A 24,537-nucleotide genomic window follows, 5' to 3' on the forward strand; every position below is an offset into this window, starting at 1 on the left:
TTTTTGGTCAGTGACCACAAATATAGGTCACGTGACATAAGCCCGACTCGACTCGAGTATTTCAGAATAGATTTTAGTTTTGCGACAACAGTACAAAACCTATATATTTATTTATGAATTACAGTTTAGAAACGCATTTTTAATGTGTCAGAATGTAGCTAGCGTCTTACAAATAATGACGTCATGTATCTTGTATGAAGTCATACGGCAAACGCCTTGCTAGGTTGACAATACTCTATTTGCGTACACAAAACTGGAATAAATGTGTGTGTGTGTGTGTGTGTCTGTGCGCGCGTGCGTTCGTATGAGTGTGTGTCTCTCTGTGTGAGCGTGTGTGTGTGTGTGTGTATATATATAATAGAATAACGCTAGAGGACACACGGGCTATGTTATATATTGTGGATGATAAATTAAAAGAAACCCCTCACCAAAAGTCAAGAAAAAGGACAGGCCTACTTCAAACGGGTGGTGGTGGTGGTGGTGGTGGGGGGGGGGGGGGGGGGGTCCTCTAGATATGCCATTGCTACTACATGTATTATGCATGTGACATAAAGAATTTTTTAATTTTGTTTTATCATAATGAACATAGCAGCGATCAATAGCGTGTTCAGGACGTTGAGCGCTCGCGAACATTTTGACTGATACCATCGTCTTCTATCGTAACACATTCATCTCCAGTTTGACGCAAAAATCAGTCTTGTCGCTCTCCTGAACATGCCTGCGACGATTTGTTCCTGAATGTAAGGAAGGAATGTTTAACAGTACTCCAGCGCAAAAAACTAACACAACGTACCGAAAATAAACTCTTCACAAAGACAAACACAAACTATCTGGTCAGACCATGACAATAGTGTATGGAGCTGTGGTCAACAAACCAATATTGAACCGAATTATGATGAAAAAAATATAATAATAAAAAAGAAAAAAAAGGGACAGATTTTAAAGTAACAGATGAGAAGGATCAAAACAACATACCAAAAATGAAATCTTTGAAAAGACAAAAACAAACCATGTTATGTAATCAGACCATGGAAACAGTGTATAGAACTGCGGTGTACAAACCAATATTGCTCACAACAAACCATGTTATGTAATCAGACCATGGAAACAGTGTATGGAACTGTGGTGTACAAAACAGTATTGCACACAACAAATCATGTTATGTAATCAGACCATGGAAACAGTGTATGGAACTGTGGTGTACAAACCAGTATTGCTCACAACAAACCATGTTATGTAATCAGAAAACAGTGTATGGAACTGTGGTGTACAAACCAATAATGCTCACAACAAACCCTGTTATGTAATCAGACCATGAAAACAGTGTATGAAACTGTGGTGTACAAACCAATATTGCTCACAACAAACCATGTTATGTAATCAGACCATGAAAACAGTGTACAAACCAGTAATGCTCACAACAAACCATGTTATGTAATCAGACCATGAAAACAGTGTATGGAACTGTGGTGTACAAATCAATGTTGCTCACAACAAACCATGTTATGTAATCAGACCATAAAAACAGTGTATGGAACTGTGGTGTACAGTTCACAACAAACCAGTATTGCTCACAACAAACTATGTTATGTAATCAGACCATGGAAACAGTGTACGGAACTGTGGTGTACAAACCAGTATTGCTCACAACAAACCATGTTATGTAATCAGAAAACAGTGTATGGAACTGTGGTGTACAAACCAATATTGCTCACAACAAACCATGTTATGTAATCAGACCATGAAAACAGTGTATGGAACTGCGGTGTACAAACCAGTATTGATCACAACAAACCATGTTATGTAATCAGAAAACAGTGTATGGAACTGTGGTGTACAAACCAATATTGTTCACAACAAACCATGTTATGTAATCAGACCATGAAAACAGTGTACAAATCAATATTGCTCACAACAAACCATGTTATGTAATCAGACATAAGTGTCTGGAACTGTGGTGTACAAACCAGTATTGCACACAAGCCATGTTATGTAATCAGACCATGGAAACAGTGTATGGAACTGTGGTGTACAAAACAGTATTGCACACAACAAATCATGTTATGTAATCAGACCATGGAAACAGTGTATGGAACTGTGGTGTACAAACCAGTATTGCTCACAACAAACCATGTTATGTAATCAGAAAACAGTGTATGGAACTGTGGTGTACAAACCAATAATGCTCACAACAAACCCTGTTATGTAATCAGACCATGAAAACAGTGTATGAAACTGTGGTGTACAAACCAATATTGCTCACAACAAACCATGTTATGTAATCAGACCATGAAAACAGTGTACAAACCAGTAATGCTCACAACAAACCATGTTATGTAATCAGACCATGAAAACAGTGTATGGAACTGTGGTGTACAAATCAATGTTGCTCACAACAAACCATGTTATGTAATCAGACCATAAAAACAGTGTATGGAACTGTGGTGTACAGACCAGTATTGCTCACAACAAACTATGTTATGTAATCAGACCATGGAAACAGTGTACGGAACTGTGGTGTACAAACCAGTATTGCTCACAACAAACCATGTTATGTAATCAGAAAACAGTGTATGGAACTGTGGTGTACAAACCAATATTGCTCACAACAAACCATGTTATGTAATCAGACCATGAAAACAGTGTATGGAACTGCGGTGCACAAACCAGTATTGATCACAACAAACCATGTTATGTAATCAGAAAACAGTGTATGGAACTGTGGTGTACAAACCAATATTGTTCACAACAAACCATGTTATGTAATCAGACCATGAAAACAGTGTACAAATCAATATTGCTCACAACAAACCATGTTATGTAATCAGACATAAGTGTCTGGAACTGTGGTGTACAAACCAGTATTGCACACAAGCCATGTTATGTAATCAGACCATGGAAACAGTGTATGGAACTGTGGTGTACAAACCAGTATTGCTCACAACAAACCATGTTATGTAATCAGAAAACAGTGTATGGAACTGTGGTGTACAAACCAATATTGCTCACAACAAACCATGTTATGTAATCAGACCATGAAAACAGTGTATGGAACTGCGGTGTACAAACCAGTATTGATCACAACAAACCATGTTATGTAATCAGAAAACAGTGTATGGAACTGTGGTGTACAAACCAATATTGCTCACAACAAACCATGTTATGTAATCAGACCATGGAAACAGTGTATGGAACTGCGGTGTACAAACCAATATTGCTCACAACAAACCATGTGATGTAATCAGACCATGAAAACAGTGTATGGAACTGTGGTGTACAAACCAGTATTGCTCACAACAAACCATGTTATGTAATCAGAAATCAGTGTCTGGAACTGCGGTGTACAAACCAGTAATGCTCACAACAAACCATGTTATGTAATCAGAAAACAGTGTATGGAACTGTGGTGTACAAACCAATATTGCTCACAACAAACCATGTTTTGTAATCAGACCATGGAAACAGTGTATGGAACTGCGGTGTACAAACCAATATTGCTCACAACAAACCATGTTATGTAATCAGACCATGGAAACAGTGTATGGAACTGTGGTGTACAAACCAATATTGCTCACAACAAACCATGTTATGTAATCAGACCATGGAAACAGTGTATGGAACTGCGGTATACAAATCAATATTGCTCAAAACGAAAAACAAATTTGAAAACATTATTACAAATGATTTGAGAAGGGTTTTTTTTTAAAAACTTTCTATGAGATACTGCGTATATGCGACACCGATGTGCACCACTGCCGGTCGTTCACCCACTCGGGGTGTGTGTGTGTGTGTGTGTGTGTGTATTAACCCACTTCCCGGTGACGTAAAGGTGAACAGAGAGATTGACTCCATTTAAATTGATCGTAACCCCAGACCGACACACTACGTGCACCTTAGCACATAACTTGTGGCAACCATTCAAGACGTTGTCGAGGTCAGAACACGCGTGGTTGAGTAAATTGTCGCAGCGGGTGTTTGACGCCACACAGAACCGCTGGTGCGTGCAATCTTATACACATCTTCATGCTTTTGATTTGTGTTATGACCCAATATTTGTATTTTTAAAATTGCTTGGTCAGCACAAAAACAACAACAAAACCAAACCAAACCAAAAAACCTACCACCCCCCCCCCCCCCCCCCCGCCCCACCCCAACAAAACAAAACAAAAAACAAACAAACAACAAATACTCCTGATCGAACACAAAAGCCGATCATGTGGCAGTCGTACATAAAAATGTGTTTGTTTGTTTTGTTTAACGACACCACTAGAGCACATTAATTTCTTAATCATCGGCTATTGGATATCAAACATTTGGTCATTCTGATATAAAGTCTTAGAGAGGAAACCTGCTAAATTTTTCCATTAGTAGCAAGGGATCTTTTATATGCACTATCCGACAGACAGGATAGTACACACCACGGCATTTGATATACCAGTCATAGTGCACTGGCTGGAACGAGAAATACATTCGTACATTTATTAATAAGTTACTGCTGTCATTTTGTTTTGTTCTAGTTTTTTTTTAATTAAAGTGTTTAGGTATTTGGTTAAAAATCTCTTATTTTCTTATTAAAGAAGCACACTTTAATTTTCTCGACCGTCACGGATAAAACAATGTGCTGGGGTAGACCTCGTTGTTTAGAGAAGAGGGTGGGTGGGTGGTAGGGTGAGTATGACTCTGGCTCCCCATCACAGCCCTGAAACTAGTTAAAGGAAAGTATTTTGTTTTAGAGGAATTACAAAAGGATTAAAAGGACTAGTTGAAGGAAGGTAATGTTTTTAAAGTCCTATAAAACGATATCAATATTGAGTATAATCATATCTTCAATGGCTCCCCATAATCTAAGTTACTACAGTAATTTATCACTCCCCTCAGTTTTCTTTCACAAGGTCTGGTGGGGGTAACGAAGAACATCCTCCCCTTCTATTCCTAAACAATAGTCTCGGTTACCCCACCCCGTTCCCTTTCCCCAACAGCCGCTATGTGCAGCAGGTATTGTTAATAAAACAAGCCACCTTCACTTTCTTTTAGAACAACATGAAAGCTTTGCATGTTTCGGATGTCTAGTCAGTAAAATGAACACGGCCTGTTCCACGTGTCAAGTCTTTGTTATTCACCCGAACAAACGTGAATCTCTTCGTAAAACCGATTGCGTGTGACCGGCATTTTTTTTTTATTTTTTTTTTTAAACCCGGGGTGGTATATAAAGAAGACGTTTACGGCTATCTGCCAGTAAGTGGGCCGCAGCGAAACAATGTTCCTCACCGCTACGTTCTTCTTCCTGTACGTGCTGTTCTGCGCCCCCTCGTGGATAGTGGGTGGATCCAGAGACGCAGTAGCTCAATCAGCTCTGAGATCGTCGGCATCACCAAAAGATCGTGGAATCTCTGACCACGATGAACTGCGCTTTAAAGAGATCACCATCGAGTGTGTCGCCAGGCAGAAAGGCGAATATTTCGTGGCTCTACTGTTTGCCAGATACGGGAAGGACAATAAAACTATTCATAAACAAGAGCTGGTAAATATTTTTCATAATTTAGGATTCAGTGATGATGTGCCAGGGTTTGGTGAAGTCCACCAACACGATGTGAGGGAACCTCAGGAAGGAATTGACCATGTCAGTGATGATAAACTACATACACAACATGATCATGGATTGGTGGAACATAATTCCAATTATTTGCAAGTAAACGGGGCTAAAAATTCACATGATCAAACTTACATTAATAAATTGCATCATCATCATCATAATATAGATTTAAGCAAGTGTAACATTAACAGTCACGAAAAGGTTGCAATAGAAGCCAAACACGATTACAAAACTCAGTCAAAACATCGGCATGAAGATGACGAAAACGTAAATTCAGGGGTTACTAGTCATGTAGATACTGGAAACACGCCAACTCATGAACATCATTCAAGTCTTAACAGCACTCACAATTTAAAACCAGAATTTAGACCTAAACCCGACAGTGAGGACGCCAAAGATGAAGATAGAACCGCGACTCGGTCTGGTGGTAAAAAACGCAAGGGAAAAGCTGATCGTCGTGTGAAGAAAATACGGAAAGAAAAGAATAAAAAGAGCAAGAAAGGACCGAAGAAAGAAAAGAAGAGCGAGAAAGAAAAGGAAATCCAAAGGCGAGACAAGAGAGATGTGGCAGGAGAAATCCAACATTCTTATGACACTCAAGCTGAGGTAAGTAACAGAAACGTTGTTTAAAAATCTCAGCTGTGGTCATCAATTCAACCCTGGGGGAAGAGGGGGAGTAGGGGGGGGGGAAGGGTGCATCGGGGGCATCATCATTATCATCATACTCAAGCTAAGGTAAGAAACCAAAACGTTAGTTTCTTTTAAGTCTCAGCTATGGTGATCACTCTAGCGCTAGTCGTAGGGGGAGATGGACAGACATGGAGTCCAACATTATCATCATAATCAAGCTAAGGTAAGAAACCAAAACGTTTTTTTTTTTAAATCTCAGCTATGGTGATCACTCTAGCGTAGCCCGGCGGAGGGGGAGGGGGAGGGGGAGGTACATGGAGGTGGGTGGCATCATTACCATCATATCTCATGCTAAGGTAGGCTAAGTAACCAAAATGTTCTGTTTTTAAAATGTCATCACAGGTGAGTGTGCAGATGTTGTTCTCGGGAGTTGACACGCCTCCCCCACCCCCTACCCCCCACGCCGCTTAACATACATTTTCTTTTTAAAATATATTTTCTGGGGGAGCAAGTCTAGAACGTCATCAGAAACTTAGCTCGCCACAATCTAAAGCTTTCCCAACATAATTCTCCGTACACGCACATTCTGCTATGATAACCACTGTAGCGTAGGCAGGGCCAGTAGACATGGGGATACCCCCTCTCCCCACCCCCAATCACTCCTCTTTTTTGACAATCACTTTTTAAAATTTACCTTGTCTGTTCATAGCACTACTCATAGACAGTAAGGGTGACATCGTACTCATAGACAGTAAGGGTGACATCGTACTCATAGACAGTAAGGGTGACATCGTCCCATTTTGGTTGACTACATGACATACAAAGGGAAGATTTGGGGTCCCAACCTTCCCTACCTTTTTGTGGCTAACTTCATCCTAACAACATTGCCATATTATCAAGAAAAGGAGGAAGGAAATGGTTTATTTAACGACGCACTCGACACATTTTATTCACAGTTATATGGCGTAGGACATATGGTTAAAGACCATACAGATATTGAGAGAGGAAACCCGCTATCGCCACTTCAAGGGCTACTCTTTTCGATTAGCAGCAAGGGATCTTTTATATGCACCATCCCATAGACAGGATAGCACATACCACGGCCTTTGATGTACCAGTCGTGGTGCACTGGCTGGAACGAGAAATAGCCTAATGGGCCTACTTACGGGGATCGATCCCAGACCGACCGCACATCAAGCGAACGCTTTGCCACTGGGCTACATCTCGCCCCTATATCAAGGAAAGTAACCCAAACTTTCTCACTGATTTACAGTTCTTGATAATATTACATTCATATGGCAGACAGGCGCGGATCCAGGATTTTTAAATAGGGGGGGGGGGGGGCCGAGGGCGCGAAGCGCCCGAGATTCCTAGAGAGGTCCAGGGGCATGCTCCCCCGCGAAATTTTGAAATTTAAGTGGCCTGAAACGCGATTTCCTCGCATCTGAGTAACAAAATAGCTATATTAACGTATGTTTTTGGTATTGTCATACTGTTTTTGTTATCTTCAAAATTGGGAAATAAGTGCATTTTTGTGTAATTCCACTCTAGTGTATGCTATAGTTAAAAAAATAATAATAACTTGACCCCAAAAATAGGGGGGGGGGGGGGGGCGGGCCCCCCACTAAATCCGCGCCTGGCAGATTTAGGGTTCTGACTCCCCCCTTTTTTTCCCTTTTGTAGCCCGAGTACTCTGCCGTTGGACAGCTAGTTTGAACATTGCACAGTAACGATGCTCTCAGCCTATTACACGGTCGACAAAGATAATACAACAATAACCTTTGACGTTAGACTCGATTACATCGATCATTTTCGAGTTCGCTGATAACAAACATTGCATGATAAATTTGTACTTTTAATATGCGCAGTGCACAATAGATACCATGCTGTTAAAGGAGCTCAATCACGGATTTAGTGGGCCTTGTTTCTCTAAATATGCATTATAAATGGAAATTACATTCATTTGGAATACCAAAATTAGCTATTGTATGATCCAAAACATTTTAATTGAACTACGATCGAGGGAATTCCACGACACGCTTCTTTTTAAAAAAATTGAAGTCTTCTTGTAAAAAGTCATAAAAATACGGAAAAACAGACTCGTAGTGATGAGGCTATATATACGACAACCGTATAATGTATTTGTGGATTTTATATAAACGATCGCCATGTATAGAGACTTGGCAAATGAGGGCCGGCTATATACATGGCAAATAATACAAAATATATTATTTCATTACGAAAATAACCGCGAATACGCTGAAATAAAATAATAAAGAGTCGGAACATGAACTCACCATTTATTATTATTATTATTATTATTATTAGGCGCGTGTGCAAATTATTTTGACTGGTTCGCAAAGTAGTATTTCGGTTTTAATGTATAGCGTAAAAAAAACAATGTACTGTTGCATGTTTTGTCGTCCAAAGGTTGGCTAATTATTACTTAACCCAGTTAAATCCAGTTATATGTGCAGGGTCAAGTTCAGCCTTTTTTATAGCCAAAACTCCTCCAGATAAAACACCGCCCCTCCACCCCAAAAAGGTAGTAGTAGGTTAATAATAATAATAATAATAGTAGTAGTAGTAGTAGTAGTAGTAGTAGTAGTAGTAGTAGTAATAATAATTGTGTATTATTATTATTATTATTATTATTACATGTATTATAATGTTGGTAAAATCACGTCGCGGTGGGGTGGGGTGGGTGGGGGCGGTTGTTACAGAAACGTTACATAAATTCAGAGGGGGACCCGGGAGTGGTCTCAGCTTTACTAGTAGCCTATACAAAAAATGTATCATCATCATCATTATTATTATTATTATTATTATTATTTATTTATTTATTTATTATAATTAATGTTTTGTTAGTACTGTAGGGACAATATGACGCTATTCATATATCTATGGAAAACGTACACAAAAGGGTCCGCTAAATTCATATACTCCCCCACCCCGTCCCCTGTTCAGAAAATGCACTGTTCGTACAGTACTTAGTATGTATTCCTCCTGTTCCAGATGGTTCGGTAATATGGATCTATCAAATACATGTACTTATTTACCGCCTATATACATTTTTTCTGTGAATATAGCCAGCCCTCGTTAGTGGAGGCTATAGACACGGCCTTCGTATATATAGTCACATCGTATATAAACACCGTCTAGTTCAGAGTATTCTTTAAAAGTCCTATCCCAAATCAGCTGTTATGGCATATTTTGTATAATAATGAATTTGACAAGGTGGAAAATGACGGTGTTTGTGATCCAGATGTTTAGAGTTTTTCGCATATGACTAACGATAAATTTACCTATAGATGCAAAGGCCTAACTAGTCGGGATTGTCGACGTTTAACATGCTTCTGTTACTAAAATAAATTAATGTATAAGCTTAATATCATTCAGTACATGTTTTTATTAATTTTTAATAACTAATTTGTTTTTTTTTTTTGTTTTTTTTCTATTTACCCTACATCGCAGAGGACGGTCAAGCGTTCTCGTTACACGAGCTTGGTAAATCGTTTTGACACTGCGGTTATTCAGGGAATGCCCGTCACGTGACTCAAAATAATACGTCACACCTCTGCTCTCCAAATAGCCGTTATTTTTCTCAGAATTATGGACCGTACACATAATTCAGCTATTTTTATAAAATATACTGAACGCACGTAGAAACTTTACAATCATATTTTTTATCGTAAATTATTTTGGAGGAAATCAGTTGAAATTTGCGTTACATAATGGATGATAAAGGTCTTCCCGATGATACTGCACGGACGGGGCGGAGTGAAAACGCACACATTGCCTTTCTGCACGTCTAAAGCGCAAAACCTGACAAACACGTGCACAGGGTCACGTGATCAACACAGTGAACGCGTATGCCTTCAAATCAATTCACACGTGTATTATTTAACAGGAAAACACATTAAAATTTCTGGTGACAAATTAGTGACTGAATGCCACGCCTCACAAATGCAGAACGTGAGCGTGCTGTGGGTAGGCTGCACGCAGGACAATCCGTTGCGGCAGTTGCTCGCACACTAGCATGCAGCCAACAGACAATTCATAATCTCAGAACCCGTGTGCAACAGACAGGTGTAGTGGCGGATCATCCGAGGCCAGAACATCCGCGTGTGACGTCACGCCGAGAGGATGGACAAATCAGATTACGTCATCTCCGTAATCGGTTCGAGACGGCTGCGTCCGCAGACAATTGTTCAGGGGTCGGGTGTCACAATCCACCATCAGGAATCGACTGCGGACTGCTGGTCTGCGAGCTAGGAGACCATACAAAGTCCCCATTTTCACGCCATTTCACCGTCGTCAACGTCTGGAATGGACCCGACGACACGTTAGATGGAATCAGAGACGCTGGAATAACGTTGTCTTTAGTGACGAGTCACGTTTCACACTTGCTGATGGCAGGGTACGGGTGTGGCGTAGACCGCGAGAACGCTATGCGCAGTGTTGTGTTCAGGAGGTCGACAGATTTGGTGGCGGCAGCGTAATGGTTTGGGGTTCATTTTGTTCCCATGGTCGTTCCCGATTGATTGTCTTTCAGGGCAACCTCACTGCCGCACAATACCGTGATCAAGTGCTGACACCGGAACTGCTGCCGTTCATGCAACAACACGGTCCAGGATTGACATTTCAACAAGACAACGCTACACCCCATACAGCGATCTTGACGCGCAATTTCTTGCGAAACGCCGGTATCAACGTCATGGATTGGCCGTCCCGTTCACCAGACCTGAATCCCATCGAACACATTTGGGATGAATTGGGAAGACGACTGAGACAGCAGGTCAACCCACCGCAGACCCTTCAAGCTCTTGGGCAGGCACTGATCAACCAATGACGACGACTTCCGGTACGGATTTTCAGAGGAGTTCTTCGGTCGATGAGAAGACGTTGTGCGGCTGTGGTGGCTGCGCGAGGCGGTCACACGCGTTATTGACTTCAGAACGTGCCACGATCTCATCATGTGAAAATCGTTTTGGGGGGTCACATGACATCAGGCGGTTATACGCAATAAATTGATCCCCACATCGACTTATGTCAATCTGTATTGCTTCTCAAATGATATCGACATCCTTACATAGTAGTTTTATAGTCATGCACCCTGTATTTAATTTGTGCGGTCAAATTTACCCAGTGTAAAGTTTCTACTTGCGCTCAGTATAATAATCAAATGTATATATTGTCATATAATACTTTGTTGGGTCAATAATTAGGTCAACCATCCGTGACAGAGCGCGTTTTAGTTAGTGGTACAGGGGTGCAAATGTCTCTCCCCCTCCGAAACAAATACGAATAAGTAATGAATTTAGTTTAAAGGTGCCTCTTTGTGCATCGCAGGAAAAACCTGTTACTGTACCCTCTTCCTTTCCTTTATTGCCACCCCTCTTATTTTAGACTAGATACGTTCCTGCCATTTGACATGTTATGGTCTGTGTTAAAGGGACATTCCTGAGTTTGCTACAATTTTAAAGATGTTATTGACTAACAGAGACTTTTAACGATTGTAATTACACATCAAATATTATCTTCTGTATAAAATATTAATTGCTGTCTATTATTTGTACTAGGTTAAATTTCATTTTATTTCCTAAAATATTTTTTAAGACGAATATTAAGACGACCAGAAACACATTGAATATACAGACACTGATATTCTAAACAAGAACATATATTTAATATGCAAGTTTAATCGTAGAAATAATTTATTAGTCGGAATTATCTTACAATGCAGCAAACTCAGGAATGTCCCTTTAAAGGCATAGTAACACGAATAGCTGACCTACTAAACGGACGAATCGTTCATATTTTGCAGCATAAGCGGTTTAAAATGTTAGCAAGACGGCTTACAGCAAGTTCAAGTTCAAGTTTATTTATTGCCTTAAGTTTTACAACTCATCAGCGTAGTAATAAATAAAATATGTATTTAAACAATACGTACTGTATAATATGATGGGTGGGAAACGGTTTAAACACATAGGCGTACGGAGTCCCATTTTTATAAATGGGCAGGCTGGTTTTTGCCCGAATTAAAGGGACATTCCTGAGTTTTAAGATGTTATCGACTAACAGAGACTTTTTAATGATTGTATTAGTGGTTGTACATGGGCGTATGGGGACTCTTTGATTTAGGGGGGCTGGAGGGGTTGATTTGCCCGAAATTTTACCCAGATAAAAACTGCCCAAATTTTTCACACTGTTTTCCCACTGTTTTGCCCGAATTTGGGGGGGGGGGGCAATTGCCCCCCCTGCCCCCCCCCCCCCCCCCCCCCCGGGTCGTACGCCCATGTGGTTGTATATTAAACGTGTTTCTGATCGTTCTACTATTTGTACTAGGTTAAATTTCATTTTATTTCCTAATTTTTTTTTTTTCGTACATACAAATATTAAGACGACCAGAAAGACATTGAAAATACAGACACTAATATTCTAAAAACTGTTCAAACAAAGAAAAACAGAAGAAAAAAAAAGAAAAGAAAAGAAAAGAAAAAAAAGAAAAAGAGAGAATGAATGAATGAATGTTTAACGACACCCCAGCACGAAAAATACATCGGCTATTGGGTGTCAAACTATCAAAAAAAAGATAAAAAAAAGAAAGAGAGAAGATATTAGTTAGTTTGAAATATCGTGATTGTAACACTATCATAATAAAGATGGAGTAATGAGATTTTTTGTAAAGTTGAAACTGTGTAGACATTTATATACTGTAGATAAAATCAAAGTTGTTTCTAGTATTTTTTAATCGAAAAGATTAAGCCACTTGGACCATTCGATGTTAAATTTATCATATTCACAGTTTTTATAATAGATATATTTTTCGATATGAAATTTCTTTTGTAGAATCACTTTTATAGTATCAATACAAAGATTTCTTTTAACCATCTTCATTGAATAAATATAATATTTAACATTAATTATTAACCAGTTTATATTTTTTGCCTTTTTATCATCTATCATACCAAAAATAACTATATTTTTAGTAAATGAAATGCGAATTCCAGTTTTTATAAATATCCATTTTTCAACATTTTCCCAAAGTTCTCGGACTTTGTCACAATCGTAAAACAGGTGTTGTAGCGTTTCTGGGAGATTATTACAGAAAACGCATTTATTTGAATCAATATAATTTATCATATGTAGAAATGTATTGGTACCAAGAATTCTGTGTAGCAATCTGTATTGAAAGCATATTAATGAAGTGTCTTTCACACATTTAAATGGTATAAGATAATACTTTGTCCATGTATGATCATCAAATATTAGACCTTTATCTGCGTATTTTTTTGTGCTTTAGGAGTTTTTATTTTATTATTCAAAGTGCTGTATATAGCCTTACTTGATGCATTCTTATTTAACAACATTTTTAATTTAAAAGGCAGAATTGGTATTTTGATTGCAATATATTCTGTTATATTGAGACTGTTTTGTATTTGTAAAAAAGCTTTTACAGCATTCGCCAACGATGCATAACTTAAAACATTTGTGTTTATGTTATATTTTTGTGTGAAACATTCGAAATTTAAAACCTTTTCTTGCTCATCAAGCAGATCACTAATAAAAATAATACCTTTCTTAATAAAGTTCTTGTATAAAAATGGTTTATTATTTAACAGTATTTTACTATTAAACCAAATATTTTGTCCCTGTATATCTTCAGTAATTTGGAACTTTTGATGTTTTTGAACTAGTGCCCAGCTGCATAAAACATCTCGCCAAAATATTTTTTTATGTTTTTCTTTTTAATTTCAATAAAGTAATCACCATATATAATAAAATCTTTTGTTGTTAAACCTGTAGTGGACGCAAAAAGTTTAGTCCATGCTGCGTTTTGCTGATAACGTCTTTGTAACCACGTCGTTTTTAAAGATGTAATAAGGTTTAATATATCAGGAACCTTTAAACCACCATATCGATAATCTTGTGTTAATATATTTCTCTTGATTTTTTTCCACCAAATAAATTTAAAAAACATGTGTTTAAAAGTTTGAATCATGTGTTTTGGTGGATTTGAAAGAATTAGGAAAAGATGGATGATTTTAGGTATGATTAAAGATTTTATAACTGTAACTCTTCCAAGAACAGACAGTTTTCTAATTGACCAAAGCTTCATTAGATTCTGCATTTCTATCATTTTTGAGTTATAATTATATTCTATAATGTCATCTAAGTTAAGTGTAAAATTAATAACAAGTAGGCTGAATGTATCTTTACCCCATTCTAACTTCCATCGCACATGATGATATACATCTTTTGAATATTTTTTACTGCCTATCCAAATGGCCTTAGACTTGGTGTAATTGATTTTTAAGCCAGAAATATCTGAATAGTAATCAAGTAAAAGCATTGTATTTTTCAGAGACTGGGACGTCCCGTCAAAAATAAAAGTAGTATCATCTGCGTATTGTGTTAGTCTGTATTCCTCCCCATCAATAGAAACAACTTTTATATTATTGTCATTTTGAAATTGAAAGAATTTCAACACAAATTAAAAAATATATACGGAGAGAGAGGATCTCCTTGCCTGCATCCCCTTTCAAGTTTAAATGTTTCTGATATGTGACCATTTTGTATTACGCAGGACATAGCATTTTTATATAAAGTTTTTATCCATCTTTTTATTGAGGAGTCAAAGTTAAATATATGTAATGCTTTTTTTTATAAAGGACTACGAGACTGAGTCAAATGCTTTTTCAAAGTCTATTAATACTAAAAAACCAGGTATAGAATGTATTTCTGTATACTGCATGGTGTCATACACTAAATGAGTTTTTTCTCCAATGTATCTACCTTTTATAAAACCTGTTTGATCATTATTTATAATTTTATACAAGACTGTTTTAATTCTGTCTTTCTATACAACCAGCGGCTATTTTGTACATACAATTTAAAAGTGTTATAGGTCTCCAATTTTTTAGAAACTGCTTAGGCTATTTTGATTTTGGAATACACGTTATAATTCCTAATTTTTGAACGACAGACATTTCGCCTACACTGTAGCTGTAATTAATTGCTGTAACTATAAAATGTCCTAGATCCACCAAGAAAAATTTGAAGAACTCTACTGTAAACCCATCTGAGCCAGGACTTTTGTCGTTTTTTTAAAGAAAGTTAAAAGCTTCCGAATAAGTAATTTGTCCTGCTAGTTCCTGTGCTTCTTTGTCTGATATCTTTTAAAAATTATAACCAGATATTTTCTCACATATATCATTATCAGATTTGTTAAATGGCGCCGAATATAGTTTTTGGTAAAAATCTTTTGTTTCTATTAGAATTTGTTTTTGGTCAGTTATAATTTTTCCATCATTGAGTTCTATTCTTGATATAAGTTTGCTATAGTAATTTCGGGATTCCATATTACAGAAGTATTTTGTTGGTTTTTCACCTTCATCTATCCATTTTGCTCATGCTCTTATATAATGACCTTTCATCTTTTCTCTTCGCAATTCCAATAACTCTTTCTTACTTTTTTGTAATAGTTCAGTATTAGCCTCATTTTCAGATTCTTCCAGTTCCTTGATTTTCTCACATAGTGTATTTTCTTTTTCATTGGTCTTTTTCTTTTTGAATGCCGAATATGATATTGTTTTACCTCTTACTTCCATTAATAGTGTTTCCAGAAATAAGCTGTCATTTATTATAAATTGTATTTCATCTTTTGGTATAATGCTTATAGTTTGTGGGTTATAGATTAATATAGCGTATTGATTTGTAATATTATTTATAACAACTTTTACAATTTTTATGTATTCTTTATCAAATAACAGTGAACTGTTAAATTTCCATAAGCCTCTACCCGTGTGTATTTTATTTAAATTTAAAAATAATACAAGACCTGAGTGGTCTGATCTATAGCTGTTTTCTATTATAACTTTTTCTGTTCGTGACATTAAATTAGTTGATAGGAGGGAAAAGTCTAACCTGGCTAATTTCAGTGGACTCGATTTCCTCCATGTATATCTCCTGAGATTGGGATATAATTCTCTAAAAGGGTCTTTTAAATCAAAAGCTTCAAGATTTTGTAATAATGTTTCTCGCGCCTTTGGGTGGTTAGTATGTAAGTAATTTTTGGTATCTAGCTTTTGATCTAACACTAAATTAAAATCTCCACATATTAAATACTGTTCATTTGCAAACTCTTCAATACACTGTAATATAGTTTCAAACAAACTAGGCTTATCAGTATTTGGTCCATAAATGTTTAAGAGCGTTACTCTTTCCCCTTCTATAGTAGTGTCCAAAGCAATAAAATTTCCAGTACTATCTGATTTTATTTTATGAAGTTCATATTGAAAATTGTTATTTAGCAGAATTGCCACCCCTCTTGCGTTACTAGTAAGTGAGTTAAATAAACATTTGTATCCCCACTGGGTTTGTACATATGGTTCTATATAATCAGTAAAATGAGTATCTTGTAAGCAATATATGTTAAATTATTTACATTTTAAATAATTAAAAACATCTCTCCGTTTTTCAGGATCTCTCAGTCTCTGACAGTTTAATGTCATTATCTGAAAACATGTCATTTTAAAATAATAGCAAATTGATGAAACTTGTCTACTTTCGTTTCTTCAAAAATTGTGAACAGTGTGTTTAATGGTATGTGATTTGATTTAGGTGAATTATCAGACAAATGTTTACTCCATCTCTGTACCAGATTTAGTGAAATTTGTAAAAGAAAGATATTTTTTTTTTTTATATATAACAATAAGTGCTGAGAATGAAAGAGAAATAGTAATAATGTTAATAGATTGGGCATTAAAAATAACATACAGGTCATAGGTTTTCCCTCTTCTCCCAAGCATGTTAAGTAAGAATGGGTTTACCTATAGATAATGTGAGAGGATAGATAACAATGTATATTAATCATCTTCATTTTCCGTGTAATAATATTCATCTATGTCTCTATACTCGTATTTGATACTTCATATCAGCTTGAACATATACTCACATAAACAATACACATACAAAATACAATATACATGCGCACTTACACATACGCGCATACATTACACATGCGCTCGTACACAAAACTAAACACTAATATTTTATGATTAGGTGTACTATGAGCTTATGTATTATTTGCCTAGGTAAAGATATATTCGTTACACAGTGTCTCGACCAGTAATGAATATCACTGCATGCATGGAAAGCGAATTTATCTACAACTAAAATTATTTTAATATATAAATAAGTAAATACGACATTCTATCGGTCAAATATTCAAGTATCAGTTTATCTAATCAAGGTCGATAAACTTTGTTCTGTGCAAACAAATTATATGTGCTTTACCTAGACATTTAACAAAGTTGTAAGAAAAACAAAAAGTACGGTAACAATCACATATTTTTCAATGTTCAGTCACCCGCGTCCGCACCCACATATAAAGATCAATCACACAGACAGACACACGCTCAGTTCCGCACGGGCTCGTCGTGACTCTCTCTCTCGTATGGATTTATTATTGTTTTCATTATTTATGTTTGTTACTACCTTATTTCATAGATATTCCTGACAAAATAGAGAAAATACTTATACAGTTTATTATTTCTACAAGAAAGAATCACACCTAATGCAGAGAACGACTTGTGTTTACTTACTAGTGTACATAGTAAATGGAGATAGTAAGTAATAAGGAATAAAATGAAGTATACAGTAGCTACCGTACAATGAACACAAAGTGTTAACGAATATTTAGCATTGACATTTCTGTAAACCTATCGAATACCAACTTCTAAACAACTCTCTCTCTCTCTCTCTCTCTCTCTCTCTCTCTCTCTCTCTCTCTCTCAAAAAAAAACCCCCACAAAAACCCAAAAAACAATAATAATAATAAATAATTTTTATATATATATATATATATATATATATATATATATATACAATGATAGTAATAGTAACTAATAGCATCTACAACAATAGCAGTAGTAGTGGTAAATTAATTAATCACTAATTAGATAATAAAATAAATAATATGCAAATAAATCACTAAATAAATAAGTAAGTAAGTAGTAAGTAAGTAAGTAAATAAGTAAATAAATAAATAAATAAACCAACCAACCAACCAACCAACAAATAAATAAATAAATAAATAAACCATCGTAGTATTAATAACAGTAGTATCCGCGGTAGCAGTAATAGTGGTAGCAGCAGTACCAGTAGAACATTGAATACTAATAACAACACACACAGTGAACATAAAGTGTGAACAAACATTTAGCATTGACATTTGTGTAAACCTATCGAATACCAACTTATTTCTAAACTCTCTCTCTCTCTCTCTCTCTCTCTCTCTCTCTCTCTCTCTCTCTCTCTCTCTCTCTCTCTCTCTCTCTCTCTCTCTGTCTGTATGTACAGTAATCACAGGTTCACGCTTATTTAACGATGGTAAGGAATTAAAATAATAACGACGACAACTTTCTCGAGGACGACTGTAATGCTGATGAAGACGATATTCACTAGAAACAACTTGTTGATTATTGTCAGCTGTGACAGGGTGGGGGTATAACAACGCGTGAGGAGATTAATCCTTTACTAATAGTAATCGTCTTCGCACCAAGAAATTCAAATGGATCTATCTTTTTCACATAGCCGTTCTGTTTCAGTTTGAGTTTTCTTCTTTGGGACAGTTTGAATTTTATGAATTCTTGCTTTAAATTTTACAATGATTGGCCGAGATCTATTCGACTCGAATTTTCCCATACGGTGGGCAATGCTAATATATTTGTTTTGTTACAGGAACATTTATTTTCGTCAAAACTTTAACAACGGCATCCATCGTTTCTTCCGCCGTTTCACTTTTATGAGTAACGACTACCCTAAACATGCGAACACTGTCTTTCCTGGTGTATTGCTCCAAGTCGTTTAGTTTCTTCGTGACGAGTTCAGTTTTGTACGTAGCTAGTTTTGTTTGTGCTTCGTTTGTATGGCATTTGGCTTGTAGTATGTTTACAACTTTTTCCATTTTATCTTTTTCAATTTCTAATGTCAAAACTCTTGATTCTAACTTTTCGATTTTTTTTATTGAGACAGTTAATTATTTCATGTTTGTTAGTCTCAAGCTCATGGCGCAAATCTTCTTTTGTAATAATTTTCTCATTTATCACTTACAGATGTTCTATAACCGACTGTAAATCCAGTTTTGTAGATCCAGTTGCACCTATTTGCTGAGGGTTGATTTTCAGAATCTCCCGCTTGAGTAGCTCGCATCTTTTTGGGGTCAGGTTTTACCTTACTATTGGTCGTTTGTTTATCTTTGTCCATACTTTCAAAACTGGTATTACTTGATAAGTTTCGTTTTGAGTTCAGCCGAGTTTTGGACATATTTTGTTTACAGTATATATAATATCAATACGACAGCTTACAATATGCGCTCAAACTCCACAAAGTATTGTTAAATTGTACTCACACAGTACATGACGATAATCAATTGTGGTCAAAGTCCATGAGTACATTTCACCATTTCGTGTTTGGCTTGGGCTTACGCTTGGGCTGGGGGAATGAGGTGTGGCGATGTTTACTTTGTCATCTTACAGGTTTTATTAAATTTGTAAAATAAGGCCACTAAAATAACACAAAAACTTGCCTGTCAGCTGTAGATGATCCTTTATAACGTGAACAGTGTGTCAGTACGTTTTTGGTTGAAATATAATAATGTAAACAGGTAAAAATAAGATTTTCTCAGGAGCACACAAAATATCAGTACGTACCTACCTTCTTTAAATACAATATATAATGTAAACGAAAACTGCTGAGTTCCTGTCTGATATTTCATTAACCAGCTGTCTTCATATATCCGCATTTTCATATGTGCCCGTAAAATACAACTATAAGTGTTTCATAGTTTTATCCAAAATTAAAAATTCTTAATTTTTTCACTATTGTCATCGGAAAGCGCCCAAATTAACTATATACAAAATAGTTATACGTGTCTTTACTTACTCAAAGTATCGTTTTACAAATCTATACATGCAATATTTCTATATCTTTAGTTTATGAAATCCCCAGATTTAAAATCTTAATTTAAAACACTTGTTACATATCTATCTAATACAAATAACATGATTTCAATATTGAAATAATTCTTATTACAAATATCTAGTATTGCAAAAAAGTGCTTTTCGGCCTTGTTCTATAATTCTTTAAAAACAAAACCCCAAACCACAAATTTCCAATAAACCCAAAAGAAAAACAATATTATAATAATAACAAAAACCAAACCAGTCCAACGCACGACAGGATGCTTTTTATACCAAGTAACTAATAGTGGTAAAACTGATGGTTCTGGCCCACTGTAACTATACAGCTTTATATCCGTGATTCAGTATAATACAAAAACAAACTAGGTTAAAGGCTGACATCAAGACATAAATTTTCATTTGACTAATTTGGTTTTCATTATTTTCTTTTTCATATTTCAGTGCATGACAGTTCAAGAACTACTTCAAGTTTTCGATCTGGAACACAAAGATAAGATAACTGTAACTGACTTCCTGTACATATCTCCCGCCATTATCTACCAACTGGATGCGAAGAACTGTTCACATATTACCCACAACGCTCTAGATAGTTCAGTCCACGGGCATTCACATATGCACAATTCTGCTAAAAGTGGCGGCAATATTCCAGCAAAAGGTAAGAAAATAAATAATAAATATATATATATTACCCACAACGCTCTAGATAGTTCAGTCCACGGGCATTCACATATGCACAATTCTGCTAAAAGTGGCGGCAATATTCCAGCAAAAGGTAAGAAAATAAATAATAAATATATATATATTACCCACAACGCTCTAGATAGTTCAGTCCACGGGCATTCACATATGCACAATTCTGCTAAAAGTGGCGGCAATATTCCAGCAAAAGGTAAGAAAATAAATAATAAATATATATATATTACCCACAACGCTCTAGATAGTTCAGTCCACGGGCATTCACATGTGCACAATTCTGCTAAAAGTGGCGGCAATATTCCAGCAAAAGATAAATAAATAAATAATATATGTTTTAGGTCACATTGTATAACTCTATAGTCCATCCCATCTTCCTACACAAATATTTTTGTAAATAATTTTAGTTTGGTTTGACATAAGAAGAAAAGAAAAAGTGTATTGGAAATAAACAACAACAACAACAACACACAACTATTTATGTGTGCAATTTAGAAACCAATCGTCTCAGAAATAAATAACTTTTAGTAAATTCCATTATATGAAAAAAGGCGTTCCCTGTGGGAAGGACTATAGATTAGTTGAAAAATGTATTTGTCTCAAGAAGTTTGATAATAAGATGCAGAAGACAAAATCGAATATATATATATATATATATATATATATATATATATATATATATATATATATATATATATATATATATACTGAACTAAAAAAGAAACTTCCGATTTGTACATATAGTATTTGTTGTGTTAAAGAATTCATTGTGTAATGAAATTATATAGGTAGTATTAGCCTTGAGCTGTATTATCAGGATTCATGAATTTTATCGATTATTTTTGCACTGTTAATCGTCGACAACGTGAAATTCAATTTCGTTGCATGCATGGTTCGACATGTCCCGTGTAATATTCGATCAATTTGTTTTACTTGTCTTACTGACATTGTTGTCAAGTGAACGAAAACGCTTCAAAATTTGTAAAAAAAATTAACGTTTTTTACATTGTAGCATTTTTAGTATGCCAAGAATACCCAATAATTTACGCGAACGGGCGATTGGCATGCTTGATGCTGGCATGTCGACAGAAGACGTTGCAAGGCATGTTGGGAGTTCTAGTCGAGCGATACGAAATCTTCGTATAAGATTTCGAACGACAGGAAGCACCAACGACTTGCCACGTCGTGGACGTCCGCGTGTTACAACGCGTGGTCAAGACCGCTATATCATAAACACGCAGTTGCGCAATCGATTCCAAACTGCCACTACTACTGCTGCTAACACACCTGGGCTTCATAATAACCGAATCAGTGGGCAAACTGTTCGTAATCGTCTGCGGGAGAACGGTTTACATGCACGACGTCCTTACGTCGGGTGCGTTTTAACGCAACGTCATCGTCTTAATTGGGCACGTGTACACACTCGTTGGATACGGCGATGCTGGAATACCGTTCTTTTTTCGGATGAATCCAGATTTTCTTTACAACGTGGTGATGGCCGGGTGCGCGTCTACCGTAGGAGAAATGAACGCTATGCTAACTGTTGTGTTCTTGAACGAGATCGTTTCGGTGGTGGGGGTTGTGTCATGGTCTGGGCAGCCATCGCCCATGGTTATCGTTCACCACTAATCGTCATTGATGGCAATTTAAATGCTCAACGTTACCGCGATGATATTCTCGCTCATCACGTCATTCCTCTGTTCCATAACAACGCCAACATCTCGATTTTTCAGCATGATAATGCCACCTCTCATACAGCTAGAGACACTGTAAATTTTCTTAGGACAAATAACATTGATTTCATTGATGACTGGCCCGCTAAAAGTCCTGATCTCAACCCCATCGAGCATGTCTGGGATAGTCTGGACAGACGATTGAGGCGTCGTCCCAACCCACCCGCTAACGTCAACGAACTTCGTCAAGGGCTCATTCAGGAATGGAACAATATTCCACAGGCAGAAATCAACACTTTAGTCAATTCTATGCGCCTGCGATGTACTGCAGTGGTCAATTTAAGAGGTGGTCATACCCGTTATTAAGTGGGTTTTTTTTTAATCCCTATCACACTTGGTCAAAATTTCTCCCAGTTTCTGTTAACCTATGGCCATGATTTTTGCACCAAACGATGCATCATGGAACACTCTTTAAACGCATATATAACAATTATTCCCCCGGTTTGTTTGTTTACATCAAGTTATGTTCAAGCAAAGTTAGCGGAAGTTTCTTATTTTGTTCAGTATATATATATATATATATATATAATATATATATATATATATATATATATATATATATATATATATAGACAAAAACTACATATATGTGGTTTTCTGATTTCTGTATTCCACGGGTGTATTTCCTGCAGGAAACCCCGATGCCGCAGGCAGAGGGGCTTCCTGCAGGAAATACACGAGTGGAATACAGAAATCAGAAAACCACATATATGTAGTTATGTATTTATTACATACCCTAAATTGGATTTTTTTTCCCCAATAATAATTTAGAAATTGTAACACTGCTAGCTAATGACGGGGATTTCTAAATTTACACAACTAGGTCAGCTGTGTTACTACGCGGACCGAAGAACCACCAATTATTACACATAGGAATATAGTTCTATTTAAACAAGAAAGAAATGTTTTATTTAACGACGCACTCAACACATTTTATTTACGGTTATATGGCGTCAGACATATGGTTAAGGACCACACAGATTTTGAGAGGAAACCCGCTGTCGCCACATAGGCTACTCTTTTACGACAGGCAGCAAGGGATCTTTTATTTGCGCTTCCCACAGGCAGGATAGCACAAACCATGGCCTTTGTTGAACCAGTTATGGATCACTGGTCGGTGCAAGTGGTTTACACCTACCCATTGAGTCTTGCGGAGCACTCACTCACGGTTTGGAGTCGGTATCTGGATTAAAAAACCCATGCCTCGACTGGGATCCGAACCCAGTACCTACCAGCCTGTAGACCGATGGCCTACCACGACGCCACCGAGGCCGGTCTCTATTTAAACAATAAACAGAAATAAGAAAGAACGAGTGAAAAGTTACCTATAATTTTAATGATATTGTTTGAAATGCCTTTTAAAGACAATGTAATAGCTAAAATTCACGAACAATATAATATTTAATTTGCTCGTAAAACCTTCAGCGTGCCAGTTTTATCAACGAAGAAAAATGTCAAGAATTGTTCACTCAGTGTCCGAGTCGTCATCAGTGTGTTTTCTTTTATTGATGTTCATGGAATTATTCGTTGCTGAAAAGTTTAAGTTTATATTAAATGTGCCTCCATAAATCATCGCTCCACTGAATAATCCGGTTGACAGTTCATTCAAGTTTTCTACGTGAGGAGACGGCATTGTTGCTAAAGTCGACGACAGTCACTTTACGCACCCTTGTTTTGGCTTCGTACACAATAAATATAGCATATCTTACCGTAATTTCACTAGAAATCCATATTTCGTAAAAGGTGCAATTTTTTAATCACAAGATTTTGTTCAAAGACATCCAGGTGCATTAGTAATGTTAAGAAAAAAAAATCCATAGCAATTTTACATTGGAATTTTCCAAAAAGGAAACGTCATGTTCCCAGTTTATGGTTATTGTAAGGAGATGCAAAGTGACGT

General features: G+C 36.5%; 1 protein-coding gene across 1 annotated transcript in view; it reads left to right on the plus strand.

Annotated features, from left to right (window-relative positions):
* The first annotated feature begins 5,257 nt into the window (after window positions 1-5,257).
* The window catches only part of LOC121385474 (zinc transporter ZIP10-like), a 41,096-nt gene continuing 21,816 nt past the window's right edge, over window positions 5,258-24,537 (plus strand). The window contains exons 1-2 of the mRNA XM_041516172.1: window positions 5,258-6,199; window positions 20,653-20,866. Of these exons, the coding sequence (XP_041372106.1) occupies window positions 5,258-6,199; window positions 20,653-20,866 (1,156 nt within the window). The remainder of the gene's footprint in view (window positions 6,200-20,652; window positions 20,867-24,537) is intronic.

This window comes from Gigantopelta aegis, chromosome 11 (genome assembly GCF_016097555.1).
Source record: "Gigantopelta aegis isolate Gae_Host chromosome 11, Gae_host_genome, whole genome shotgun sequence".
Taxonomy (NCBI): Eukaryota; Metazoa; Mollusca; class Gastropoda; order Neomphalida; family Peltospiridae; genus Gigantopelta; species Gigantopelta aegis.